The sequence below is a fragment of the Lissotriton vulgaris genome, chromosome 5 (assembly GCF_964263255.1).
Source record: "Lissotriton vulgaris chromosome 5, aLisVul1.2, whole genome shotgun sequence".
Taxonomy (NCBI): domain Eukaryota; kingdom Metazoa; phylum Chordata; class Amphibia; order Caudata; family Salamandridae; genus Lissotriton; species Lissotriton vulgaris.
The window spans coordinates 563525379-563549091 of NC_141693.1; the positions used below are offsets into that span (position 1 = coordinate 563525379).

At 45.5% G+C, this 23713-nt stretch overlaps 1 protein-coding gene across 1 annotated transcript in view; it reads right to left on the reverse strand.

Moving 5' to 3' along the window:
* BMPR1A (bone morphogenetic protein receptor type 1A) overlaps positions 1-23713 on the reverse strand; it is a 556231-nt gene that overhangs the window by 105645 nt on the left and 426873 nt on the right. Inside the window, exon 5 of the mRNA XM_086922023.1 lies at positions 11737-11839. Within this exon, the coding sequence (XP_086778149.1) occupies positions 11737-11839 (103 nt within the window). The remainder of the gene's footprint in view (positions 1-11736; positions 11840-23713) is intronic.

Consider the following 23713-nt stretch of genomic DNA (forward strand, 5'->3'; position numbering starts at 1 on the left):
GTTGATTAAGAACAGTTTAAAAGAAATGCAATAAAATATCATGCGGCCCCTTGCTAGGGCCCATTGAACTGGGCTTTTCACGGCCATATATGCCTGGAGTTAGTTTTTGCTGCGGGTGTATCGTTCTTTGGGAGACGTGCAAATGGTGCTGTCAAGGATACTACCTAATGAGATCGCTTCTGCTTCGATCAATGGCCTTTGCGGTGGGCTTCCTAAGTATTAAAATGCTCTCATTATTGGCTTTTAGGGCTAGCCTGATTTGATGGACAAATTTCGCCGATCTTGCTAAAGTCATTATGTTGGTAGTTGACAGGCACAAGGCCGATGCTTCCGAACATGTTGTTATGTTCTGATTGAGGCAAATCGGACGCAACAATCGTCGACGTTCGTTGTTGAGATGAGGACAGCAGCAGAGAAGATGCAGCCAGGATTCCCTTGTGTAGGTACACAGCCTGCAGATTTTAGAGTCCCCTCTATAAGCCCACGCGGGATTGAAGTCTACTATTCCAAGCGTGGTCAGCCTCATAAATAGAATTTTACTTCGAACCTGTGTTGTGACGGCCTCGCTTAAGTAAGATTGTGCTTTTCCCACAATGTATGAGTTGTTTAGCGGTTCCAATTGGGGGCTGCGGCGTAGGGTTTTGTAATCGAGTTCGAAAGAGATTTTGTGCACTTGTTTGTTGATGGCTCTCTTCCAGACAGACAATGGGATGTCCTGCCGAGAGAGGTTTTCTTCCGCTATCATCATAACTTTGATTGCGTTGCCCAGCCTGGTGTGCCATGTCAAAGCTGAGTCTTCAAAGATGGATCTCAAATGATGTTTTAGAGAATTAGCCGGGGCCTTTAATAACCTTAGATACAGCTTGATCAGCTCCCCTTGGCCGATCACGTCTGGCCTTGCTAGACCAAGTTCCAGTCTCAGCCTTGTTCTTCTTGCCGTTCTGGGTATATGTAGCACCGACTTGTAGGCCTTTGCTTGGGCAGAGTTGAGAAGGGCGTCCAACTTCCCGGGGAAGGCAAGGTGACCATAGGAAATTGATGGAAGAAGTTTTGCTTTTAGGGCTATCAGAATTGGACTAGTAGATGGACTGATCAGGTTCTGACTTAGTTGTCTTAACAGATGTGTTACGTTATTGGCTTTCGAGGCCTGCTGATTTAGGTGTACGTTTGCTTTGGCCCGTTCCGAGAACCAGACTCCTAGGTAGTTGTATGAGGCCACCGAGTGTATTTGGGCATTTCCCAGCTGCCACTGTGCGTGCCGTTTCCGATGGTAGGACCCGAAGATAATAACCTTTGTTTTTCCTTGGTTGACTGTTAAACTGTTAGCAATGTTAAAACTGTTTAGGGCCGTTAATGCTCTTTGTAGGCCAATCTTCGTGTGATCCATTATAGCCGTGTCATCGGCATACTGTAGAACCGGTAGCCTCACTCTTCCTAGTCTGGGGGCTACTAGGCTGGCACCTTTTAGAGCCTCTCCCAGGTCCGCAGTGTATAAATTAAAAAGGATGGGAGCCAAGACACACCCTTGTTTCAGCCCATTTACTGTAGCTATTTTGGAGGAAACTGTCAGAGCGCTTGTTTTCACCCGCACCCAGGTTGCCTCGTATAGTGACATGATTGCCTTAAGAAGTTTCGGTGGTATCCCCCACTTTCCTAATTTCCACCATAGGCGTTTTCTGTCTACTTTGTTGAACGGTGTGCTATAGTCTACAAAGCAGCAGAATAATGGGGGATGATTCTTCGAGGCTGCCTGGCGGAGAGATATGATAGCGCCAGGACGTTGTCCATAGTAGATGCCTTAGACCTAAAGCCAGTCTGGTACGTGGGTATTATATTTTCCTCTTCTGCCCATTTTTTTAGGTCGTTGAGAAGCAGGCGTGCATAGGCCTTGGCCTCCAGATCGAGCAGGGCAATGAGCCTGTAGTTTGACGGCTGTAGACGGTCACCTTTTTTGAAGATTGGAAATAGTATTGAGCCCCTCCAAGAGTCCGGGGTTGCGGCGGTCAAGTAGGTGTAGTTGAAGAGCGGAGTTAAGAGTGCAGCCCAGAACTCAAGTGCCTGTTTAAAAGCCTGCGCTGGAATCCCATTGGGCCCCGGAGCGCCGTCATTCCTCATGCGCTTGATGGTTTTAATGACCTGTCGGGTGTTGGTCCAGGTTGATGAGGTCTCGTCGGCGTCAGCCGGTGAGCTGTTACCCCTTGGGGTATTGGCTGAGCTCGAAGTCACGGTATCTGGGTATGTACTAGACTGTCGGGCTTCCTCGGTCGACTCTGCCTTGACCAACGAAGGAACTTCGTTACTGGAGACTGTTGCATATAGCTGTTTCACATATTGAATCCACTCTTTTCCTGCCACCCCGTTTTCTCTTGTTGGTCCTCGGTTGCTTAGTTGGTTGATGTATTTCCAAAGTCGTGCAGAGTTCCTTTGTTTCAAGAGGGTAAAAACTTTAAGCCATTTACTTTCGGTGTCGGCTTTTTTGAGTTCCCATTGCTTCTTCCTTATGGAGGTCCGTAATGCGGATATGGGTGGCCGCTCTGTTTGGCTGCCCCCTCTTTTCTTTGCTAGGAGAGCCTTACGTAGAAGTTTAAGTTCTCGTAGGTCCTGGGGGCAGCTATTTCTTCTGCTGAGTTGCTCATTTATCTTAGTTTTTTTTTGTGGAGTGGGGTTCCCGAGCTTGTTTTGTAGATCCTCAATGATTTGCTCCCATCCTGTTATGGGCGGTTCCACTGTGAGCAGACTCCCTTCCTGTGCCTGGGCCAACCATGTTTGTAGTTTCTATTCTGTCATGTCCGATCACTTGATCCTCCGCAGGACACTGTTTCTCCTCCCCGCTTGACTCCCTAATGGATTGGTAGGGGGTTGCGGAGGGGATGACCAGCTGGAATGTTGCTCTTAGTGTCCTGTGATCGCTTTCCTGGCGATTCTCGACTTCAAAGTCAGTCATTCTATCCGCCAATTCACCGCTTATCAGGATGTAATCAATTCTGGACACGTTTCGAAAAGTGGGCTGAGGTTGCCAGGCATTCGAGCGGGTTTTTTTCAGTGCATAGGTTGATGTTAATTTGTAACTGAGGAAAAGGTCATGCAGAGGAGCTGCCCTTCCTGATCCCCGAGGAAGGCTTACCAATTTATCTAGGTCTTTTAAATTAAAGTCCCCAGCTAAAATGACCTGGTGTGTTTTATATTTGTTTAGCAGGTCCTCCAGGTTTTGTGCCAGTGCCTCCAACTGAGCTCTCATTAGGGTCTGCGCTGTGTTGATGTAATAATTTAGTACCAGCAAATGAAATGGATGATTAATGGAGCTCAAACCTCTTATTTGAAGCGCTTGTAGACCAAGGGAGTTCGCGTTGATGGCAGTAGCATCAAGGGCACACTCTTGTTTTATGAAAATTGACAAACCGCCTGCGGGGCGACCGAAAATGTTCCTTTTCGTTGCTGGTATATGGAATGCATAATACCCTGCCAGAGGGGTAGAAGTTAAGGCCCAGGTTTCTTGGAGACAGATTATGTCTCCACTTTCCAGGAACTGCTTTAGGTTATCATTGTTTCCAATTTTGCTAATCCCTGCTATGTTCCAGGAGATTACGGTAAATTGTGTTTTCACAGTGGTTCCGAGCCTGGCATCCCCTCTGAGGGACTCGCAGTTGTGGCGGTTAGGAATGCTGTGTCCTCCAGCTTGCGGATCCCTTTTGCGCAGGGATAGGAGAGATGGTGCGTATGACTCGTTGATTGTTTTCACATACGATTCTAATTCCCAATGGGACCCTTTGACCAGTCTGGCTTCTGTTTGAGGATCCCAAGCTGGTTGTCCCTTGCAGGACCGATCGAGTGGCCTTTCTCCCACTGTCCGGAGCCAAGACAAGTGGATATTTTGGAGGCAATATTGTCTGAACTTTGATACCCCACTCCGCGAGTATGATGGAATTTTTCACGATGGCTTGTTGTGTTTCTTTATTCTTCAATCCCACCACGGTAGAGTCGCCATGGGTGTCTCCTTTCAAGGACTCGAATTTCACCCATTCTATATCCCCTGTTTGTGTCTTGTCCAGGGTGTCTAGATGTTTAAATAGACGTAGAAGGTTGCTCCTGTTCAAGATGTCGTGATTTCCCTTGCTGCAAAATCTCGGAGTCAGAACCACCTCATAAATGACTGCTGGTGCACTCTCGAGTTGAACCTCGTCTCCCTTTTGTGTAGCTGGTGCTGCTGGGGTGGTTGCTGACCTGTCACTTCCTTGGGGGGTTGGAGGAGGGCCTCCTTGCCACCTGATGTATTGATCGTCGTTGGACCTGGTAGGGGGGTGAATACTCAGTGGAGTTATTTGAAAATTGGCCGCGGGTAACACGGGTTTGGCCGGAGGTGACTTTGTGGGCCGTTTTGTGACTGAAGGGCTTGTTCCGGCCGTTGGCTGGTTTGCCATAGGGATGCTTTGTATTGCTAGTAGCTTTTCCCCCTTTGTGCTCGAGGTACTTAAAATTATGGTTTGTTTGTGTTGGTCTTCCTGTGGGGAGGGGACTGAGGGAATCCTTTTGCCCCAGTTTTTGTCCGTAAATATTGGATAAAGCTGGGTTGCTTTTGTTCCCTCTTTCAAAGGTGGTTGTTTGGACTTCAATAGTTGTGACTGTCTCACTTTTAGCTTTGTTTTTTTCTGTTGCTTTTTTAGCTTCTTTTTTGCTCTTCTTGATAAGGGGGGATTCTGTATGTCTGCTATGCCTGACAGATCTTCCTGCCTAACTGTTCCGGAGACTTCGCTGTCCTTATGAATTGGGCTTTGACGGCCTGTTGATAGTAAGGGACTGGTGTCTAACTTGGCGGACGTGTACTCCGCGAATTTGCCGTTGTCGGCTATATCCTTCCCCGATGGGGCCCAAGATGGCTGTGTCTCCTTCGGGGAGTAACTGATGTGCTTTGCTCGCTCTTCTTTGTTTGTTACCGTTGGTGCCGCAGTTCTCCCTTTCGCTATTTCCATAATTTCAGCTAGAAACTCGGGCAAGGAAGCCCATTTCACGATGAGGACTGAGCAACGACAGGAGCAGACCCCCTGATTGGAAAGCTCATGTTGGTAGATCCTATTAGCCAGGGACTCCACCTTGCAGCTTATATCTGTCAAACGCCCGGCTATTGCCTGTAGGTCTATCTGTAGTTCCATCTTGGTTGATTGCCACAAAAGTGCTTTGTTGGTGGCGAGGTTTGTCTCCAACTGGGATGGATTCTAAGTGATCGTGTCTGTGCTACTATTGCAGATAAAATAGTCAGCTTTCATTGTGTGAGGCCGTGGAGATTCCGGGGGCCACAGTGAAATTGGGGTTAGGTCAAGGGTTCTTTCAATCTTTTGTTCAGGGCAATGAGCCTGTAGTTTGACGGCTGTAGACGGTCACCTTTTTTGAAGATAGGAAATAGTATTGAGCCCCTCCAAGAGTCCGGGGTTGCGGCGGTCAAGTAGGTGTAGTTGAAGAGCGGAGTTAAGAGTGCAGCCCAGAACTCAAGTGCCTGTTTAAAAGCCTAGATTGTAGAGGAATGATCCTATGGGCTCCCCAGCAGCTGGCACCAGTGGGTCAGGGGAGTCTAGTTTGGGGACCATCGGGTTAGGGGACTAGTGCTCATGTTCGGATTCATGTTCATGCTGGAAAGTATTTGTGCTCGAGGTCTGAGAGGATGGGGCAAGGGCTTCAAACTGATGGATTTGCGCTGTTGTCATTTCGATGGAACCACTTTTAAGAGGTGCTGAGTCTGTGGTCTTACTGGTTGTAGTGACCTGCGTCTCGCCTGTAGGCTGGAAGGGAGAGCCGACCCTAAATTGACCTGCCGATAGATTAGGTTGCAGTTGATCGTGGGCTACATCAACCTTTTCCGGCTCAGTCCTTGATTCCTCATGAAGGGGCGTCCCAGCTTTAGGGGTGCCGATGGAGTTGGGCAGCCGTCTGATGTGTTCGTTTGTGCTGCAGTGTAGAACCGGGCTTAGAATACCTGAAGTGGCGGTCAACGTGATGTCAGGGATGCTGTTTGGGGGGTCCTTTTTAAAAAAAAAAGTTTATAATCGACCCTCTTTGGTCAGCCTCAAGTGATTTTTCATTTGGGCTGCCAGTTACTCCTTGTCATCCGAGTAGTCTTGCTGATGGGTGATTGAATCGTGGGACTTTTTTCCGGGGATGTTGGCTGGCGGCCCTTCCTTTTGCCCCCCATGGCTGAGTGCCAGGTACCGTACTGGTGCCCTGCTAGAGTTAGCCTTACAGCTACTGGACAGCTTTTTCTTCAGGACCGGGGCTCTTCCGCCACTGTGATATGACCTTGCCGCAGAGAAAGGACAACTAGGGCGGCGTATAGGTTAAGGTGGCTGTAGGTTAAGATAGCTGCTACGGAGCTACTGCAGCTGTTTGCTGTTTTGGCTGCAGAAGGCGATGGCTGCACTCATAGGGTTCTGGAGTTCTGGGCTAGCCAATTAGAGTGTGGGATAAGGAAGGGAGTAGAAGTAAGGCACTGACCTAAGTTCAGCTCTGGGTGGGCACAGGGGTGGGGGTGGGGGGCACGACCTCCGCCGATGCTGCTTGCTCACATCGAGGCCCCTTTCTTTCCCTTTAAGTTTTGAACAGTCTTTGAGCGTCTGCCAGTGGGCAAGTTGGTGGATAGACAACTAAAACAGGCTGTGAGATGGTTGAGGAGACTGAGGAATGGATTGCCTCACCTGCCGGGCTGGTTGCGGGTCGCTGGCTACTAGTTGTTGGTTGCCGGCTGGTTGAACTCTGGTCCGGTCCGGTCCGGTGTCAGGTTGCTCCCGCGCTGCGCCGTGCCCCTTCACTACTTGCGCCTTGATAAGAGGTGTAAAGTCATGACTGCTCCACTTGTTGAACATTATCATCAGATGTCACACTCACCTAATGAAATGTTGTGGTTTGTCATAGAAGTTATCAAATGTACAAAAAGATACCACAATGTGAATCGTCTACTCACCTTGAGGGAAAACAAATGGATTTGGACGTGTAATACTGTGGAGAATGGGCTAAACTCCGTTCTGGAATGGCATACTATAGCTACATTGTAATTCGCTATACATCTGATTTTTACTCACTGTTAGGAATAGACTGACATCATAGGTTTTCAACCCGTTTTAAGATGGCCGCCATTCATGCCACCCCCGGTCTTTGATCCTAGTGGAGGTCTGTTATTGCAGAGAATGAGCTATTTTTCGCTGTTTGGTGCATTATTTTATTAGTAGAATTTTCAACATATTTGGCTGCATCTTTATTGTATGATTAATTGGTCCCGTTTGGGGTTGTTTAACCTACTGTAATATGGCCGCCGTTTGCACTATTTATGATTTATAAATCTAGCCTATTTTTTATACTGTAGGCTAAGCAGACACTCATTCTTGTTGTTTTTATACCATGATATGCCACTGTTTTAGTCTTCCAGTCACGGAGTTCAGTTGTTTAATTTTGCATTGAATATGACGTGAATGACGTTATACGTCATCGCGTAGGAGCGCACTGAGTTTATAAACACGGAAGTGCCACGGGCGGCGGTCCCGTATTATCGAGGCGTGAGGTAGTCTAGGATTGCAGGTCCCCGTACATTCAGTGAGTATCCCCTCTGGTTGTTTCAAGTAGCTACCATGGCCAATATACAGTCTAGACCCTAATTCCGTTCAGAAGTGTAATTAACGCTTCTCTCCGTTTTTAGGTGTTTTGAAAGCATCTCGTTTAATTCGATTGTGAGTATTGGGTCCTTCGCACATCTTTGGTGAGGTGGAGGTTGATGGATGGTATGATCTTCCCTCCTAGCTGACATAATATGGGGTGTGTTGTTTTGTGATTACAGCGTTTTTGTCGATCCATTGGCAGGACATTGTCACATAGTTTGTGAGTATAGCGCATGTTTGCATCTTTCCTCATATATGTGGTCTAGCCAGAAGTCCTAGCTTAATAGCATGTTCTTCGATTTTCAGGTTTTGGAAAGTTTTTCTGATCAGTAAATCCTCGCATCCACCGGCTGGTGGGGCTTGGTAAGGTTTTATCTTAAGTGTTCTTTGAGATTTTTATGTGATGGCATGTATATGTTACACTGGGTTAGCATGTCTTTTTAAGGTTGATTTTTTGGGCACATTTGGTGATGATTTCTATACACGTTAAACTACACTAGGGTGGTTTGTTTCCCTTTGGTTTTTCTTTTGGTGAGAAGACGATACCTGGTAGGCAAGGTTTTTATGTACCTATATTTTTTATGTATTGATATTCATATTTATCTGTAGATTTGATTGTGCAACTGGTCCTGAGGATGGTCCTGTGGAAGTAATTTCTGGAGAAGGACCGAAACGTCGACGCCTAACACCGTCTTGCTATTATTGATATAATATGTGTTTATGTCAATGAAAAGCGTATTATTTTGAGAAATTGTCTCTCACGTGGTACTTTGTTGGATCCATGTGTTTAGCATGAGGTGTTGTTTACTACACGAAAAATTATAAATTGTTGTAGTATTTCTGTTGCCAAGCCAAAATTCTGATGAACAATTTTTTAACAAATTAAGTTGTTGAAAGAAAAAAGAGAATAAAAATCAATAAGAATTTATATCCGCCTTGCCTCGTATGAATGTGTGATCACTTATGGTGACACTAGTAATTTGTTTGAAAAATATTTAAAATTATTCCTTTGAGGACAAATGTTTATCTGTTATTGATAAGAGAGCTGGCGGGGGAAAGGCAGGGCAGGGGCAGGGAAGACCAGGTGTGCCGCCCTATCACTTGGTTGCAGTGCAGTTGCAGTGCTCCAGCTCCCCCTCTCGCAGCCCCCTCGAGAGGGCAAGTCCGAGAGCAATCCGGGGTGGGGCGGGGGGACGGGGACAGCCCGGAGCGTAATACAATGCGGTGCTGTGCTGTGCAGTGGGTCAGCTCCAGGCTCTTGACCGTTGCTGCGGACCGGTGATGTGGCTCTCAGTCCTGCGGAGCCGGTGACTCTAGCGGCTCCTGCCGCGAACACGCAGTCACGGTGCCCTTGATGCCACCCTTGAAGCTGCTCTTGGGGGGTGAAAAAGGGTGAGAAGACGAAGCAAGGCGGAGCGCTCTTCAGAACACAGGACGCCGACCCGTTCATTGCTCCGGGCGCCTCGTTCCTCGTCTCTCTGGCTCTCTCAAACGCGGCTCAACTGCGCCACCTGCTGCTTCCTCTCGATCGGGAAAAACCGAGAAGCGCTGTTGTAGAAGTGTTTGTGTGTTTGCGACTGTTTCCGTGTGAATGCGTGCCTGCGGGTGTTTATCATCATCTGTGGGAGTCTCTTTGCAAAACGACATGTATGTTCGTGTGTATGTGTGCTCGCACGTGCCTGCGTTAATGTGATTGTGCGTGCTATTGTGTGTAGTGTATGTGTGTCTATATGCGTGCGAGTGTGTTTCTCTGTATGTGTCTGTTCGCGCGCGTTTGCACCATTGTGTGCGTGTCCGTGGGCGTGTGTGCGCAGGTAACGGCTTGCTGTGCACACGGTACACACTAGAACAAGTGTTCCCCTGGAGTGTAAAATAAATATGTGTACACTCTTCGCAAATATCCGTCCCGTTTGTCCAAATGAAGCCCGCTATTCGGGTGTATTTTGGGAAAAGGCCGTTTCCTGGACACAGTCTGCAGACGTCTCCCAACAATAGCCCCTTTGCTTTAAAAGAAGACGATGACAGACGCGGGCTCCCGGACACTTGAGGGCATTGCTGTGGGGAGGGTGGAGGAGAAATGCGACACGGCGGGCAGGGGAGGGGGCGGAGCGGGGAGAGGGTGTGAAAGCAGCAGGGGCCTTTGAAGTGAAGCTAAGCTTCACTTCAAAGGTGTGGGAGGAGTGCGGCTGAGGGAACAGACGGCGATTTGGTGATGTGCACGCGCATTTTAGGTCAATGCGCTTGCGCATTGACCTAAAAGCCATGGGCACAGCACCAAATCGCCCAGTTAGGTAAAGTCTGTTTAAGACGCTATAGTCTCGCCTCTTCATGCGCTTGCGCATTGAGAGGCGAGACCTAAAAATAGGTAGAATCACCAGCAGGTTACTTTTTGACCTACTAGAAACAAAGCAAAAGGCGGTAGTGTTCCCGAAAGGGAAATGTCTGCACAACACCCAATATAACAGTTGTTATTTGTCTTTATGTTAAGTACACATTGTATCAAGAGAAAAGTAATTTTTTAGGGTGCCATAAAACCTCAAGACACCTACCACCTGAAGATGCCGTCAGCGCACACTATAAAGTGTGTCACATGAACCAAACAAATTAAAGAGGATAGCACTCCTATGAGACAATATTTGTAATAATTGGAGCAAAATTAGGTAGCCCCCAGTAAGTGAAACTCTAGTATTTGTAGAGTAAACACCAAAACAAATATAAGATAGCATTCAATGGCAATGATCGAGTTCTAGGATATAGTCCACTTGTTTTAATTTTCAATCTTTATTCTTGTGATTCCAAAGCACAGGTCGTTCCAGCAGGATTAAACATCACCAACACGTGTTTCGTCCTACACAAGGACTTTTTCAAGGCTTGTAATCAGGTGAGCTAAATTGTCCGATGGAAGTCCAAAATGAGCCAAAGTTAGTGGAAAAGAATAGAATGTCTAAATGTAAACGGTGGAAATTAACATTTGTAAGGTAACATTCAGCAACTTTCGGTCCAAAGAAACAGTATCTGAGGTCTCATAAGACCTGGCTAGTACGCGAACTGCACAATTACGCAGAAATTATATACAGGTCAGGTTCTCATAGATGAACACACGAACATGGACCGTAAAGAGTTCAGTAATACACAACGACAACCATGATAAGTTGAGACGCCTAAGTTTAGGACCGTTACATGACCTCAAATAAACAGTATCTGGAGCGCGGCTTTTTGACCTACCTTGTAAAAATCTGCAGATTACTTGAGGGATCTACGTGTTTAATGTCTCCAGGAAGGGTTGGAGATTAAAGAAATTACCGTTGGTAATAGATCAGGTTTGTCTCTGGATGGGTGATAGCTAGTAGCTATTTTGGTCACAACTGCCTGAGAGAAAGCAGTTAAGAATCTTCTGGGATAAGACACTGATTTTAATAAGAATGGCGATTTACTGACTGTAAGAGTCTGGAGCAGTCAATAAAGAAATTGACATCCAGGTGCACATTCAATGGGGCGCAACGTCTCAGGGAACAATGCTTCAACAAGGAGGTTCAACATACTAGATTTGCAGATGTGCATCAACATATTGGTTTTTGTGGGCTGACCCAAACTCTTTGGCGAGGATGTACTCCGTGTTTCAAATTTTGCTATAAGATGCTGCATCCTCCTTTGCATCTCATTTACTCAACTTATCACAGGATGCTTGTGACGGGGGCATTAGCGCTGCACCTGCTACCTGCTCTAAAGAACAAACGACTATTACAACTTTCACATCAGCTTGTTTCTGCAACCGAAGTACTCTATGCTTCTAATTCTAAATGAGTCTGATTTCACTCCATAAAGAAATGTATTCTGGAATAGATCATGAATGCAGTAGTGCAGAAATATGCTAATATGTGCTTTCCAAAGAGACATTTGAGGCTTCACACCAGAGAGGCACTGTAGCATAGTAGGTAAACATCCACTATGCAAACAAGAAACCTGAACTCACACCTTGCTTCTCTCCTGTTGCTTTGTGACTTGGAGTGAATATACATTCTGCAACTTCCCAGAATCTTCCCATACCGTTGCTTCCTGCTAAAGTACTTTAAGATCCAAGAAGGGATATTTTTAGCCTTACCTTACACTGGAAGTCTGATCCTTCATACTTCATGCAACCCTTAGAATAAGTGATATCTCCATGCTCATCTTCTTCAATGACTGCAAAACATTGACCGTTTGTCCTGGAATAAAAATTGCAATTTGACCATGATTTTGTCAGGCATGAATTTACCATCTTCACAAACTCTAACAACTGGAATTCTGCTATTTAAAGATTCTTTGAAGTGAACAGAAAGTTAACAAAGGTCATAGCAAACAATCAATTGTATAAATCAGAAATTAGCAAATTGCAAATTTGGCACAAGTACACATAGCTTGGGGGAGGGACGAACTATTCCTGTATGTGATAACTGCTTCAAACACCTGTCAAAATCCTCCCAACATACCAGTATACAGGTTTCCACAAAAGGCGATGAATAATGAAAATGCAGTTGTATGTAGATACGACTTCAGCTCGTCCCCAGAGGAACCCACTAGGGCTAAAAAGCATTTATTTTGTCATTTTTGCAGTGAAAATTGTGACAGATTTGCAAATTATGCAGCAACATTTTTTTCAAAAACAAAAACTTGAGCTCCTGCACTTGTTTTCAATAAAGCCCCCGGGTGGGTCATGTTCCAGGGGCATGCATATTGATTAAACAAAACTAAAGGACGGAGCTCGTCTCCTGAGGGTCTTATGTGCCCCGGGGACCACCATCTCCCTGTGGTTTTATTGAAATTAAGGAGGATGGTGGATCCCCCTCCATTGGGCTCTAAGGCCTCTAAGGGCGCCAGAGACCACCAATCTCCCTGGGACTTCAATTAAAATAAAATAGAGGGGCCACACGGAACCCCCCCCCCCCCCACGATTACCTATGCCCCGGGGTTCACCCCCTCTCCAGGGCAAAATACATTTTAAAGAATGGGGGAGGCATGCTGTCCCCCCTACCAGGCCATACACAGCCCGGGGAACCACCACCTCTCCGTGGCTGCATAGTAATGAAGGGGGGAGACTATTTTTGTTTGATTTTGCTTGGCTGGAGCTATCACAGCTCCTGCACATAAAACCAAACACGAATTCTGTTTCAACCAACTTACTGGGAGCGGAATTTTCATCTGTTTCCCTGCCTGTTGTCATGTGGACAGGGAAACAGATTAAGTGATTGCTCCAGCACACAGGGAGCTGCATGTCTAGCCATTCCGTGCATGCAGGAGCAATGCCAGCTCCCGCAGAATGTAGGGAGCAGTCAGTGACCGTAGGGGTCATGAGGCTCCCTGCGGTCCCAAACGATACACACTGGGTGTCCGGGTGAGGCCAGGGCACCCAGGTAGACGTGGCCAGGCCCCAGGGGATTGGGCCCTCGGGGTCAAAATAAGTCTGGGGAAGTGGTCTGCACATCCCCCCTCCCCAATTGAAATTTGGCCGGGGGATGGGATCCCCGGGAGGGGTGCCGTTCGGCCCCCTCCCCCATTGTAAAAGAAAGCACAACAGAGCACATAAAACAAGCAGAAAAGGCAAAACAGAGGGCAGAATAACAAGCACGAAAGCCAAAACAAAGAGCAGAAAAACTAGCAGAAAAAGGCAAAACTCACGCAACCCCGCAATGTACTGCTTATGACCGCATATATTAAATCACTCATTACATCTCAAATGTCATCAGTGATAACATCACTGATATCATCCAGCAAAGTGTTTTCTAAAAGTTTATGAGTGTTAAACAGATATACTAAGCTACTACAAAACTTACATATGTATACTTTGTGTACTACTAATGAGTGATATTGTTTCTAGCATATATTATGTGAGTGGCTGAACTGCTGTGAGTATCCGTGTGTGAGTGCTTGGGTGTGTGAATGGTCCCCAGGCCCATTAAGGGCCCACGGAGTGGGTCAGGAGGCCCCCCTCCTTGTTTTATTGCGCAAGTTCTGGTGAAGTGCTGGTCCCTGGGGCCGTATATGTTTCAGGAGGGGGGCTGTATATGGCCCCCCTCCCTCATCTATTTCAATTGCTGGACCCGGGAAGGAGATGGTCACTGGGGTCCACAGAGCTCGAAAGAGCCCATAGAGGGGTTTGCGCGCCCCCTCCAATATTTTAAATAAAGCCTCAGGGAGGGGGGTGGTCTTCAGGGCCCAGAAGAGTCCATGGAGGGGGACGCGGGGTCCGCACATCCCCTCTCCCATTTTATAATAATTCCTCATGGAAGTGGTGTCCCCTAGAGCTAAAAAGACATGGGGGGAGTTCTAGGCACACCCCCTTTTCTTAGCCTGGGGGGAAGGAAAAAAAACAAGTGTGTGAGACAGCCCCTTTTTTGCTGCAAATCTGATTTGTTTTTAACCCCCTCACCACACCTAGCGGGTCAGGGTATTTCTGCCCTGCTCTATTTTCTTTATTTTTTACGTTTCTGTGGGACTTTGCTGAAGCAGAATACTAAGATGGCTGCTAACACTTCCCGGTTTAAGTGTTGCCAGGCAATCACATTTCAGCACGGAGGCTATCAGATATGCAAATTTGTTTTTCGCTTTATATCGCAAACTACTGAACGGATTTAAACCAAATCCCAGAAATGACTCTTTCTGGATCAACAGATAGCTTTCTGCCAAATTCAGTGCAATTCTGTCCAGCAGTTCGCGCTGTAGTCCTGTTCAAAATCCCTACAGGAATAAACATGGGGAAAACGTGTTTGGGGACCCCCTGTTTTCTTAACCCCTGCTTAACGGATCACCCCAAAACTTACCAGACAGCTTTTCTTAACCCCTGCTTAACGGATCACCCCAAAACTTACCAGACAGCAGCTTTAGTGAGAATGGTGCCAATGATACAGGCAAATCAAAAAACATTTCCTATGGAAACGAGGCCCTAGCTAGAACGAACTATTGAAGGCTGCCACTAGGGTATATATACATGTGTGTGCGTACATACAAGCACACACACACTATTTAATTTACATCTTATATGCGTCTTTTAAAAAATTTAATTCTCAGCGCACATAATATGCAACCCTGTTTTCTTTTCAATCCAGTGTTTTTTTCGAAATATCTAATGTTGGAAAATTTGTATTCTAAACTTCACATCAAGTGTCAACAATGAAAACCACAAAACATTACTAAAATGTTATGCTTCAGTTACAAAATTAGAAGCAGGTGTTGGGATTTAAATAATTAATGGAAACGCACTACAATCAAAATGAAATTGCTATACACATAAAGGCCACCCGAGGGCACTCCTAACCAATGCAACATATTCACCCCCTTTAAAACATTCAGAACATTTGTTCTTTAAGGGCGGCGCCGCTTTCAAATATGAGTTTTCCTCTATTTGAACAGTATTGGTTTCTTAATGTTATATTCCTCCAGATATTACATAGCAGATATCAGATGCTCTCCTCGGCACATTATTCAAGGTGGGGCAACTTGGTTTATCTGGTTAAACTTGCACGGCGTAAGAGAACACAACAGATTCCTGCTCTGGGGCACCCATAAACAGGACATAGAAGCCCTGTTCCAGGTGCCTCTCCGTGCTTAATTTGTAAATAAATAAGTGCCCAGGCCCTCCTTAAGAGGCCACGGCAGCTTGCACCACCATTTCCTCACACAAAGACCCTGCACTATGCCACACACAATATTTTTTTGTCAACATTTTTCTGCAAAGCACTGTTTTTTGCTTAAAAAGAGAGAGCGAGAGAGAGCGCGGGCGTTTTTTCACACAAAAAACCCCAAAAGTTTCAGGGACGTTATAGTTAGGTTCAAATTTTCCACGCAAAACACCATACAAATTCAGCAGTTAGAGTTATCTCAAGTAACTATAGCTCATGCTCATGCCATGCCCAGCTTCCTCATCAATAAATGTAGAGCAAATGTTGCAGTAATATTATTGTCATGGAAGATGTCATGGGTGATGTAGTATGTGGGGAATTAGCAGTGCATGGCGAGGGCGCGAGTTAGAGTTACCTTAGGGCACAAGTTATAAATACTTGTGATAACTATCTATAAAGGCTTAATTTGTATGGTTTTGTGCATATGAAATGCGGAGCTAACTATATTGTCCCTGTAATCTTTGTTTTTTTCAGTGAAATTCCAATTCCCCCCACATACAGCCAACCTCACGCCAAAGGCCGTGTGCAGCGAGGGGTTAGCCGCAGGGCCTGGCCAGCATGATGTAAACCCCTCATTGCACATGGGCTTTGGCTGTGCACAGTGTGGGGTTGGCCGCAGGGCCTAGGGGCCAGGGCCTGTGGCCTACCTCCCCAAAACAGCCAACCCAGGTGAGGGGGCACGCATCCCCCCTACTCTGGCCAGACCCCATCTCCGTGCCCTGCTGTTTTTTTTTTTTTTAGCAAATAGAAGATTTCCCTGCCCACACTAGTGCGGGCAGGCAAACAACTATGTCCCGGGGTGGGCACCCTAGGACATAGCAGGAGCTTGGCCCTTGGGATGGAGATTCCAGGGCCATTATTGGCTTCGGGAAGGGGGCCGCGTGTCCCCCTCTCCCTATATGTCTATGGGTAGGCCCCGGGGGTGACTGTCCCGAAATCAGCCCGGGAGGAGCAGTCATGTGGCACCCCCTCCCCCATTAGCTGGAAGCTTGGGGATGGAGTTCTAGGAGCTGAGACTGGCCTGGGGAGGGCAGCTAGGCATGCCCCCATTATAATTGATTCAACCTCCTGGACCTAGCCCATCTAGTGGGCATATATAAAACAAGCACGATAGCCAGCGCTTTTTCAATGTTACAGTGGATTCGCAAATCCTACCAAACAATTTCTTTTTACTTTTTGGCCCCCGGCGGGTCTAATTGGGACCCCACCACGTGGCCTAGGGGGTCGGGTATTCCTACTCTACCCTTTTTGGGTTTTTTTTGAACTTTTTTCAGACTATGGCTCAGTCTCGAATCCTAAAATGGCTGCTAACACTTCCTGGTTTATTTAAGTGTTGGCGGCCAATCAGATCTCACTAAGAAATATATAGAATCCGTAGGGGGTTCGCGTCCCTCGACATCCATATTACTTTTTCCTTTAGTAACTCCAAACTACTGAACGGATTTGCACCAAAATACAAAAAGAGCCCTTTCTGGACCAAGAAGAAAACTAGTTACTTACCTGTAACTTCAGTTATCGAGTATTGGTATCTTTCATAGATTCGCATGCTTAGAATCATCCCCGCCGATGAGGTGGGAGTCTCGCGGTACAATAAAACATATACATTATAGTCATAACACTATTACACAATAGGCTACTATGGACAGTAAAGTCACTACATTAGCCTTCCTTAGTCCTTCTGTAAAAAGAACCAAACTTGGAACCCAGCCCATCAGGCTGCAGCACCCTCTTAGAACCTTCCACAGAGAGGCAAACCCTCAGATTTTCTTAGCACAAGTGACAGTAAGTATGTCTTAGAGATAAGGTAAGCCTCTCCGGGGAGGAGGGTGGGTCGCATGTGAATCTATGAAAGATACCAATACTGGATAACTTCATAGACTCACATGCTTAGAATCAGAATAGCTAGCAATAAATAATACTTGGTTGTATAGTGGATGGTGGGTATCATAAGCAAAGTCAATAGATACCTTGTAAAAACCAATATAGTAGTGCAGTACGTATTTGAACCCTAACAAGAGAAATATCATATACATATGCATCAAAATAAACATATCTATATATTAAACACTTTTCTGTAAAGCTATAACCACTTTCTTACAGAGGCTTAACTTACTTAAAAATGTTTCGTAACACTGCTTGACCCACTGCCGATTCAGCCTCTGTTGCAAGATCAAGGCAGTAATGCATTGTAAATGTGTGCACATTCTTCCAGGTTGCAGCACGGCAATTTTTTTCCAAAGGTACTCCAGCAAAAAGAGCAATAGATGAAGACACTGCCCTTGTAGAGTGAGCGTCAGGTTTATTTGATAAAGGATGTCCAGCTTTAAAATGGCATAATTGGATAATAGATGCAATCCACATTGCGATGGTGGACTTCGTCACAGCTGTTCCTGGCTTTTGACCACCATAGGAAATAAATAATTGGTCTGATTTTCTGATGGACACAGTACGTGAAATGTAGAATTTTAGAAACCTTTTGACATACAAGGTATGCAAAGATTTCTCAGCAGAGGAAGACTGATTGGGGAAGAAAGAGCGCAATATAACAGGCTCGTTAAGATGAAATGTAGAGGGAACTTTAGGAATAAACGTAGGATTATTTCTGAGAAGGACATAGTCATTGGTAAATTTCAAATAAGGTTGCTTGATAGTGAAAACCTGGATTTCACGGACTCTCCGAGCAGAGGTGAGGTCCACTAGAAGCGCTGTTTTCCAGGAGAGGTACTTTAAGTCAGCTTTGAGAACAGGCTCAAATGGATGCTTCATGAGCTGCTGCAGCACCAAATTAAGCCTCCATTCTGGAGAAGGAGCTCTGATAGGTGGAAAAGTTCTGAAAAGCCCCTTTAGAAACGGTTTAATCAAACGATTAGAGCAAAGGGATTCCGCTCCCGTAGAGCGCCTGTAGGTAGAGTTGGCCGCTAAATGAAACTTAACCGAAGCAAACCGGAGACCACACTTAAATAACAATAGAAGATAAGGCAGAATCTTGTCAGGAGAACATCTTAAAGGATGTATATTCTTGTTACTACACCAAGAACAGAATTGTTTCCATTTTAGAGCATAGGTTTTTAAGGTAGGAGAAGCTCTTGCTCTAGCAAGCACGTCTGTGCAGTCTTGAGGTAAATGATTCTCCTTAAAGATTAAGATGTAATTGGACTTGACGAGAACGAAGAATCTGGCCCTTGCTCATTGATAATAGGGTTGGAACTGCATGAAGATGGAATGGTCTGCGTTTGGACAGTAGGAGAAGCTCTGTGAACCAATGTTGACGCGGCCATCTCGTGCAATTAGAATCATGCAGCATGGTTCCATCATGAGCTTGCGCAGAAGTCTTTGGATCAACGGAAAATCCCCGTCCATCTCATCTTGAAGGCGTTCCCCCCCCCCCCCCCCCCCAAGAGCCCTTCTCTGGCTCCCAATTTGCAAAGAATGGGCACTTTCGATTGTTCCTGGAGGCAAAGAGATCCAGATTTGGATTGCCCCACTTCTAAAATATATTCTCCCCAACTGTTTGATCCAGTTCCCATTCGTGACAGGACTTTGAGGCCCTGCTGAAAGTGTCTGCTAAAGTGTTGTGGATCCCTGGTAGATGTCCCACCTTGATTTTGATATCATGAGAAAGCAGCCATTCCCAAATACTTTGAGCTTCTTGAGATAGGATGTTAGACCGGGTACCTTCTTGCTTGTTTAGATAATGCATGCAAGTGGTGTTGTCGGTTCTGATTAGAAAAGTTGACCCATGAAGCCTTGGGAGGAAAGACTGCAAAGCTAGGATAATGGCTTGAAGCTCCAGAAAGTTAATATGCATCTTCGCCATAGCAGCAGACCATCTCCCTCTTATGCAAAGATCCTGAAGGTATGCACCCCACTCCTCTAGGGAGGCATCTGTCGTGAGGATGAAGTCCGGTTTAGAAGGCTGAAAAGTGAGCCTGACTGAGGCATTCTTGGAGCACATCCACCAGGTAAGTGCTTCTCGCATAACTGGAGTTATTTGCACTAGGTCGTCAAATGACCCAGAGATTTGCAGCCACCGACTGTCCAGTTCCTCTTGAATCGGCCGCATCCTTAGACGGGTATGAGGTACTAGCAGAATTGCTGATAATAGTGTTCCCAACAAAAGATTTGATAATCCTCACAGAAGTGAACTTTCTTTTTAGGAGGTCTGACACCAGAGAAGTGAGGCGAGATTGTCTTTCTTTGGACAAGAATGCTTTTTCTTTGATAGTATCATTGCCCCTAGAAATTGAATTCTTTTAGAAGGACAAAGGACTAGTTTTTGAATGTTCAGTGACAGTCCTAGGGATTGAAAAACTTGTAGGCATGTGGACGTTGCGTGAGAAGTCTGTCGAAAGGAAGGAGCCTTTATAAGCCAATGGTCCAGATAAGAGAATAATAGTATGCCCTGAAGTCTGAGATGAGCTGCCACTGGAGCAAGGAATTTTGTAAAGACTCTCAGGGCTGAGCGTAAGCCGAATGGAAGGACTTTGAATTGAAAATGTACACCTGCCACAGTAAATCGAAGGAATGTCCGATGCTTGGGATGAACTGGGATGTGGAAGTATGCATCCTGGAGATCCAATGTGGTCATGAATTCCGCATGGTCCAGAATCTGAAGGATTTCTTGAAGTGTGACCATGCGAAACGATTTCTTTTGAAGATATTTGTTCAGCTTACTTAAATCCAGGATAGGCCTTCATTCCCCTGACTTCTTCTTTATTAGAAAAAAGCGGGAATAAAATCCTTTCCCCATCTGAGAGTGGAGCACCTTTTCTATTGCTCCTTTCGAAAGCATGGTTTTTACTTCTTTTCTGAGAACAGCAAGATGTGGAGGATGCTTCTTCAAAGGTGGATGAGGAAAGGGGGGGGGTTGACAAATTCCAGGGTTTGTCTAAATTTGATAATATCCAAAACCCACTAGTCTGTGGTTATTCTTTCCCAATTTTTGAGATGTCGGGATCCATTCGGAATCCTGTAAACCAGGTGTGGCAGATATGCTGCAGGTGCTAAAAGATTGTCACTGTTTTCTAGCAGAGTCCCTGCCTTGAGGTTGACGTCCTCTATTCTGTTGTCTATAAGCAGCAGCTGGGGGATTTCTAAAGGACTGCTGTTGTTGCTGCTGTTGGTAACCATATCGTCCTTGATTGCCCTGGTTTTGGTATCTTTGATATCCACCACGAAAGGAGTATGATCCTCTGCTTCTAACTTTTCGAAAATGAGTCTTTCTATATTGTAAGGTGCCAAGAGCCCTGCAGTGTCAGTATCCTTGATTTCTTGTAACGCCTCATCAATATGTTTCCCGAATATTAAATCACCATCGAATGGCATGTCCAAAATCTTTGTTTGGACCTCTGAGCGAAAGTTGGTGGATTTCAACCAACCCTGTCGTCTAAGGGTTGCTGCTCCGGCAAGTTTGTTAAAGCCCAGGGAGGCTAGATCCAGAGATGTCAGTAATCTCTGAAGCAGCCCTTTCACCTTCAAAAAGTGTTTTCTTTGCTTCCATTTTCTTGTCATACAGTAGGTATTCAAGGTAAGGGGAAATGTCCGACCATAATTGGCGGTCATATCTGCCTCGAATCGTCAAAGAGTTTGTGGTACGAACTGACGTACCCGCCATGGTGGTAAAGCTCTTACCAATGTTATCCAGGTGTCTCCCATCCTTATCTGGTGGCGCGGTTATAGGAATGGATGGATTTGGGGACTTCCGTTGGGCCGCCAGTGAAATAACAAAATCTGGTCTTGGGTGTCCAGATAGGCAAGCTGGAGCATCATCTGATACTTTATACTTTTTATCGATTCTTCAGAGAATCGAAGGTATCGAAAATTAAATTTTCATTATTTTCGTTCCTTCTTCTCAAATATGATCGATTATAGAGATTGAACAAACCGATTTCCTACTTTGGTCCTTAAAATCATAAAGAAAGCACACGGTTTTCTTCACCGATAAAGGAAGATGAAACCTGGCTGCTGCCCTTTCCAGAATTGCATAAAAACCTCTAATATCCTCCGGAGAGGAATCAACCGCCAGAGGGACTGGCGAGGATGGCGTATGAATTAAGTACTCATCCCATTCATCCACAGTTGTGGGTGAATTTGGTATCTCTCAATCTTCGGCCACAGTGTCGCCGTCATCATCTTGAGACAAATGAGTAGGCACAACCTCCTGAGGCACCGTGATCGGGACAGAAGGATCCGCGGCCTGCAAAACCGTAGGCGTAGTTGAGAAGGATTACATTCCTGGGCCAAAAGGTCCTTCATCTGACTCCTCCAGATAGTGGCTATGAGGTAATGGTGAAATATGAGAAACGTCCTGGTAAAAATGCCTTGAAGATGGCAATTTTTATGTTAAAACTGGCATAATCTGCAAAGATGTAGGTCTTTTGCGCTTAAGCATCGACGAAATGTACATAGACGGTGAGTCAGTATTAGTAAAAATAGCTATTATAGAAGAAACCGTCGATGTTGTAATCAGTGAGGTCGTCGGCATGGATGTAATAGACCACGAAGAAGCATTGACGAGATTGGCATCATCGAAGGCAATGAAATAATAGTAGACGGTGCCTTCGACTATGGTGCCTACGTCGATGATGGGATTTTCTTAGTCGATGAATCACTCCCCTTCTGATGAGATTATCATCGACAGCACTTTTTTCGACGTCGACGGGGGCTCAGAAAGGGATTTCTGTTGTTTTGAGGCAGTTTTTAGTGAAATATTCGATTTTTCTCTAGTTTTCACCTCTGAAGAGAATGAAAGCTTCTCTTTGTTAGAGGAAGGGTGATCGGTCTCGGACTGAGATTTTTCCAGGGTCTTATTCTGTCGCTATGGGGGATCTCCAAATCTATCCCTTTTTTTGGCCTGAGGGGTGGACGCCTGAGGACTTACACTGCCACCATCTCGAGAAACAACATCCGATGTAGCTTTCAGTTTTTCCAGCCAAACCAAAAGTCTTCCTTCTCTGTCCATTAGAGTCTTGGCAGGGAATTTTCTACAAATCCTGCAGTCCTTGACTTTGTGTGCTGGATAAAGATAATATATACATTCTTTATGTGGATCCTCAAAATGTAATCTTTTCTCCCCACAAGAAGAGCAAGGCAAAAATAAGCTTTTCTTTGAAGAGTCAGGCATATCTGCTCACAAAGGTAGCTAAGGTAAAGAAAACTGAGCAGAGCTCAGGGAGACTCCCTGTCACACGAGGTGCGGTAGAAAATCTGAGGGTTTGCCTCTCTGAGGAAGGTTCTAAGAGGGTGCTGCAGCCTGAGGCTGGGTTCCAAGTTTGGTTCTTTTTACAAAAGGACTAAGATAGGCTAATGTAGTGACTTTGCTGTCCATAGTAGCGTATTGTGCAATAGTGTTATGACTATAATGTATATGTTTTATTGTACGGCGAGACTCCCACCTTGTCAGCGGGGATAATTCAAAGCATGTGAATCTATGAAAGATACCCCAATACTGGATAACTTGCTTTCTGTCAATTTTGTTCAATTCCGTTCAGCGGTTCAGGCTGTAGTTGTGTTCAAAATCCATATGAGAAATGACATGGGGAACAGGTTTTGGGAACCCTCCTTTTTCTCAGCCCCCACCTGACAAATCACAACAAAACTTTCCAGAGAGCTGCTGAAGTTATTGGTGCACTAGTTCAGAAAATTTTGTGAAGAATAATCAAACAGCGCCAAAGCTATTCACAAGACAAAAAACTCTCCATCTATGGAAAAACTGAAGGGGGGATGGGTCGGGTGGTGTGTGCGTGTGTATACGCGCATGTGGTGTGATTGGTGCACTAGTTTAGAACATTTTGTGAAGAATAATCAAACAGCGCCAAAGCTATTCACAAAACAAAAAACTCTCCATCTATGGAAAAACTGAAGGGGGGATGGGTCGGGTGGTGTGTGCGTGTGTATACGCGCATGTGGTGTGATTGGTGCACTAGTTTAGAACATTTTGTGAAGAATAATCAAACAGCGCCAAAGCTATTCACAAGACAAAAAACTCTCCATCTATGGAAAAACTGAAGGGGGGATGGGTCGGGTGGTGTGTGCGTGTGTATACGCGCATGTGGTGTGATTGGTGCACTAGTTTAGAACATTTTGTGAAGAATAATCAAACAGCGCCAAAGCTATTCACAAAACAAAAAACTCCATCTATGGAAACTAGGGTGCGTGTGTGGTGTGTGGGGAGTGTGTGTGTGTGTCTGTGTACACATTTTTTTTTAGCCAAGGGTTAAAGGGAAGTTAAACTTGGGTGAAAAGGGCAGTTAAAATATACCGTTTTAAACAAACAAAACCACTGAAATTCACCAATTACAATTATCTCAAGGATCTAAAACTCATACACTTAATTCTGTATACCTCGTGCTCTCACCACACAGAGTCATCATCAAGGATGTCATCTCAGAAGTTGCTGTGATGTTATCAATTATGTCATAGAAC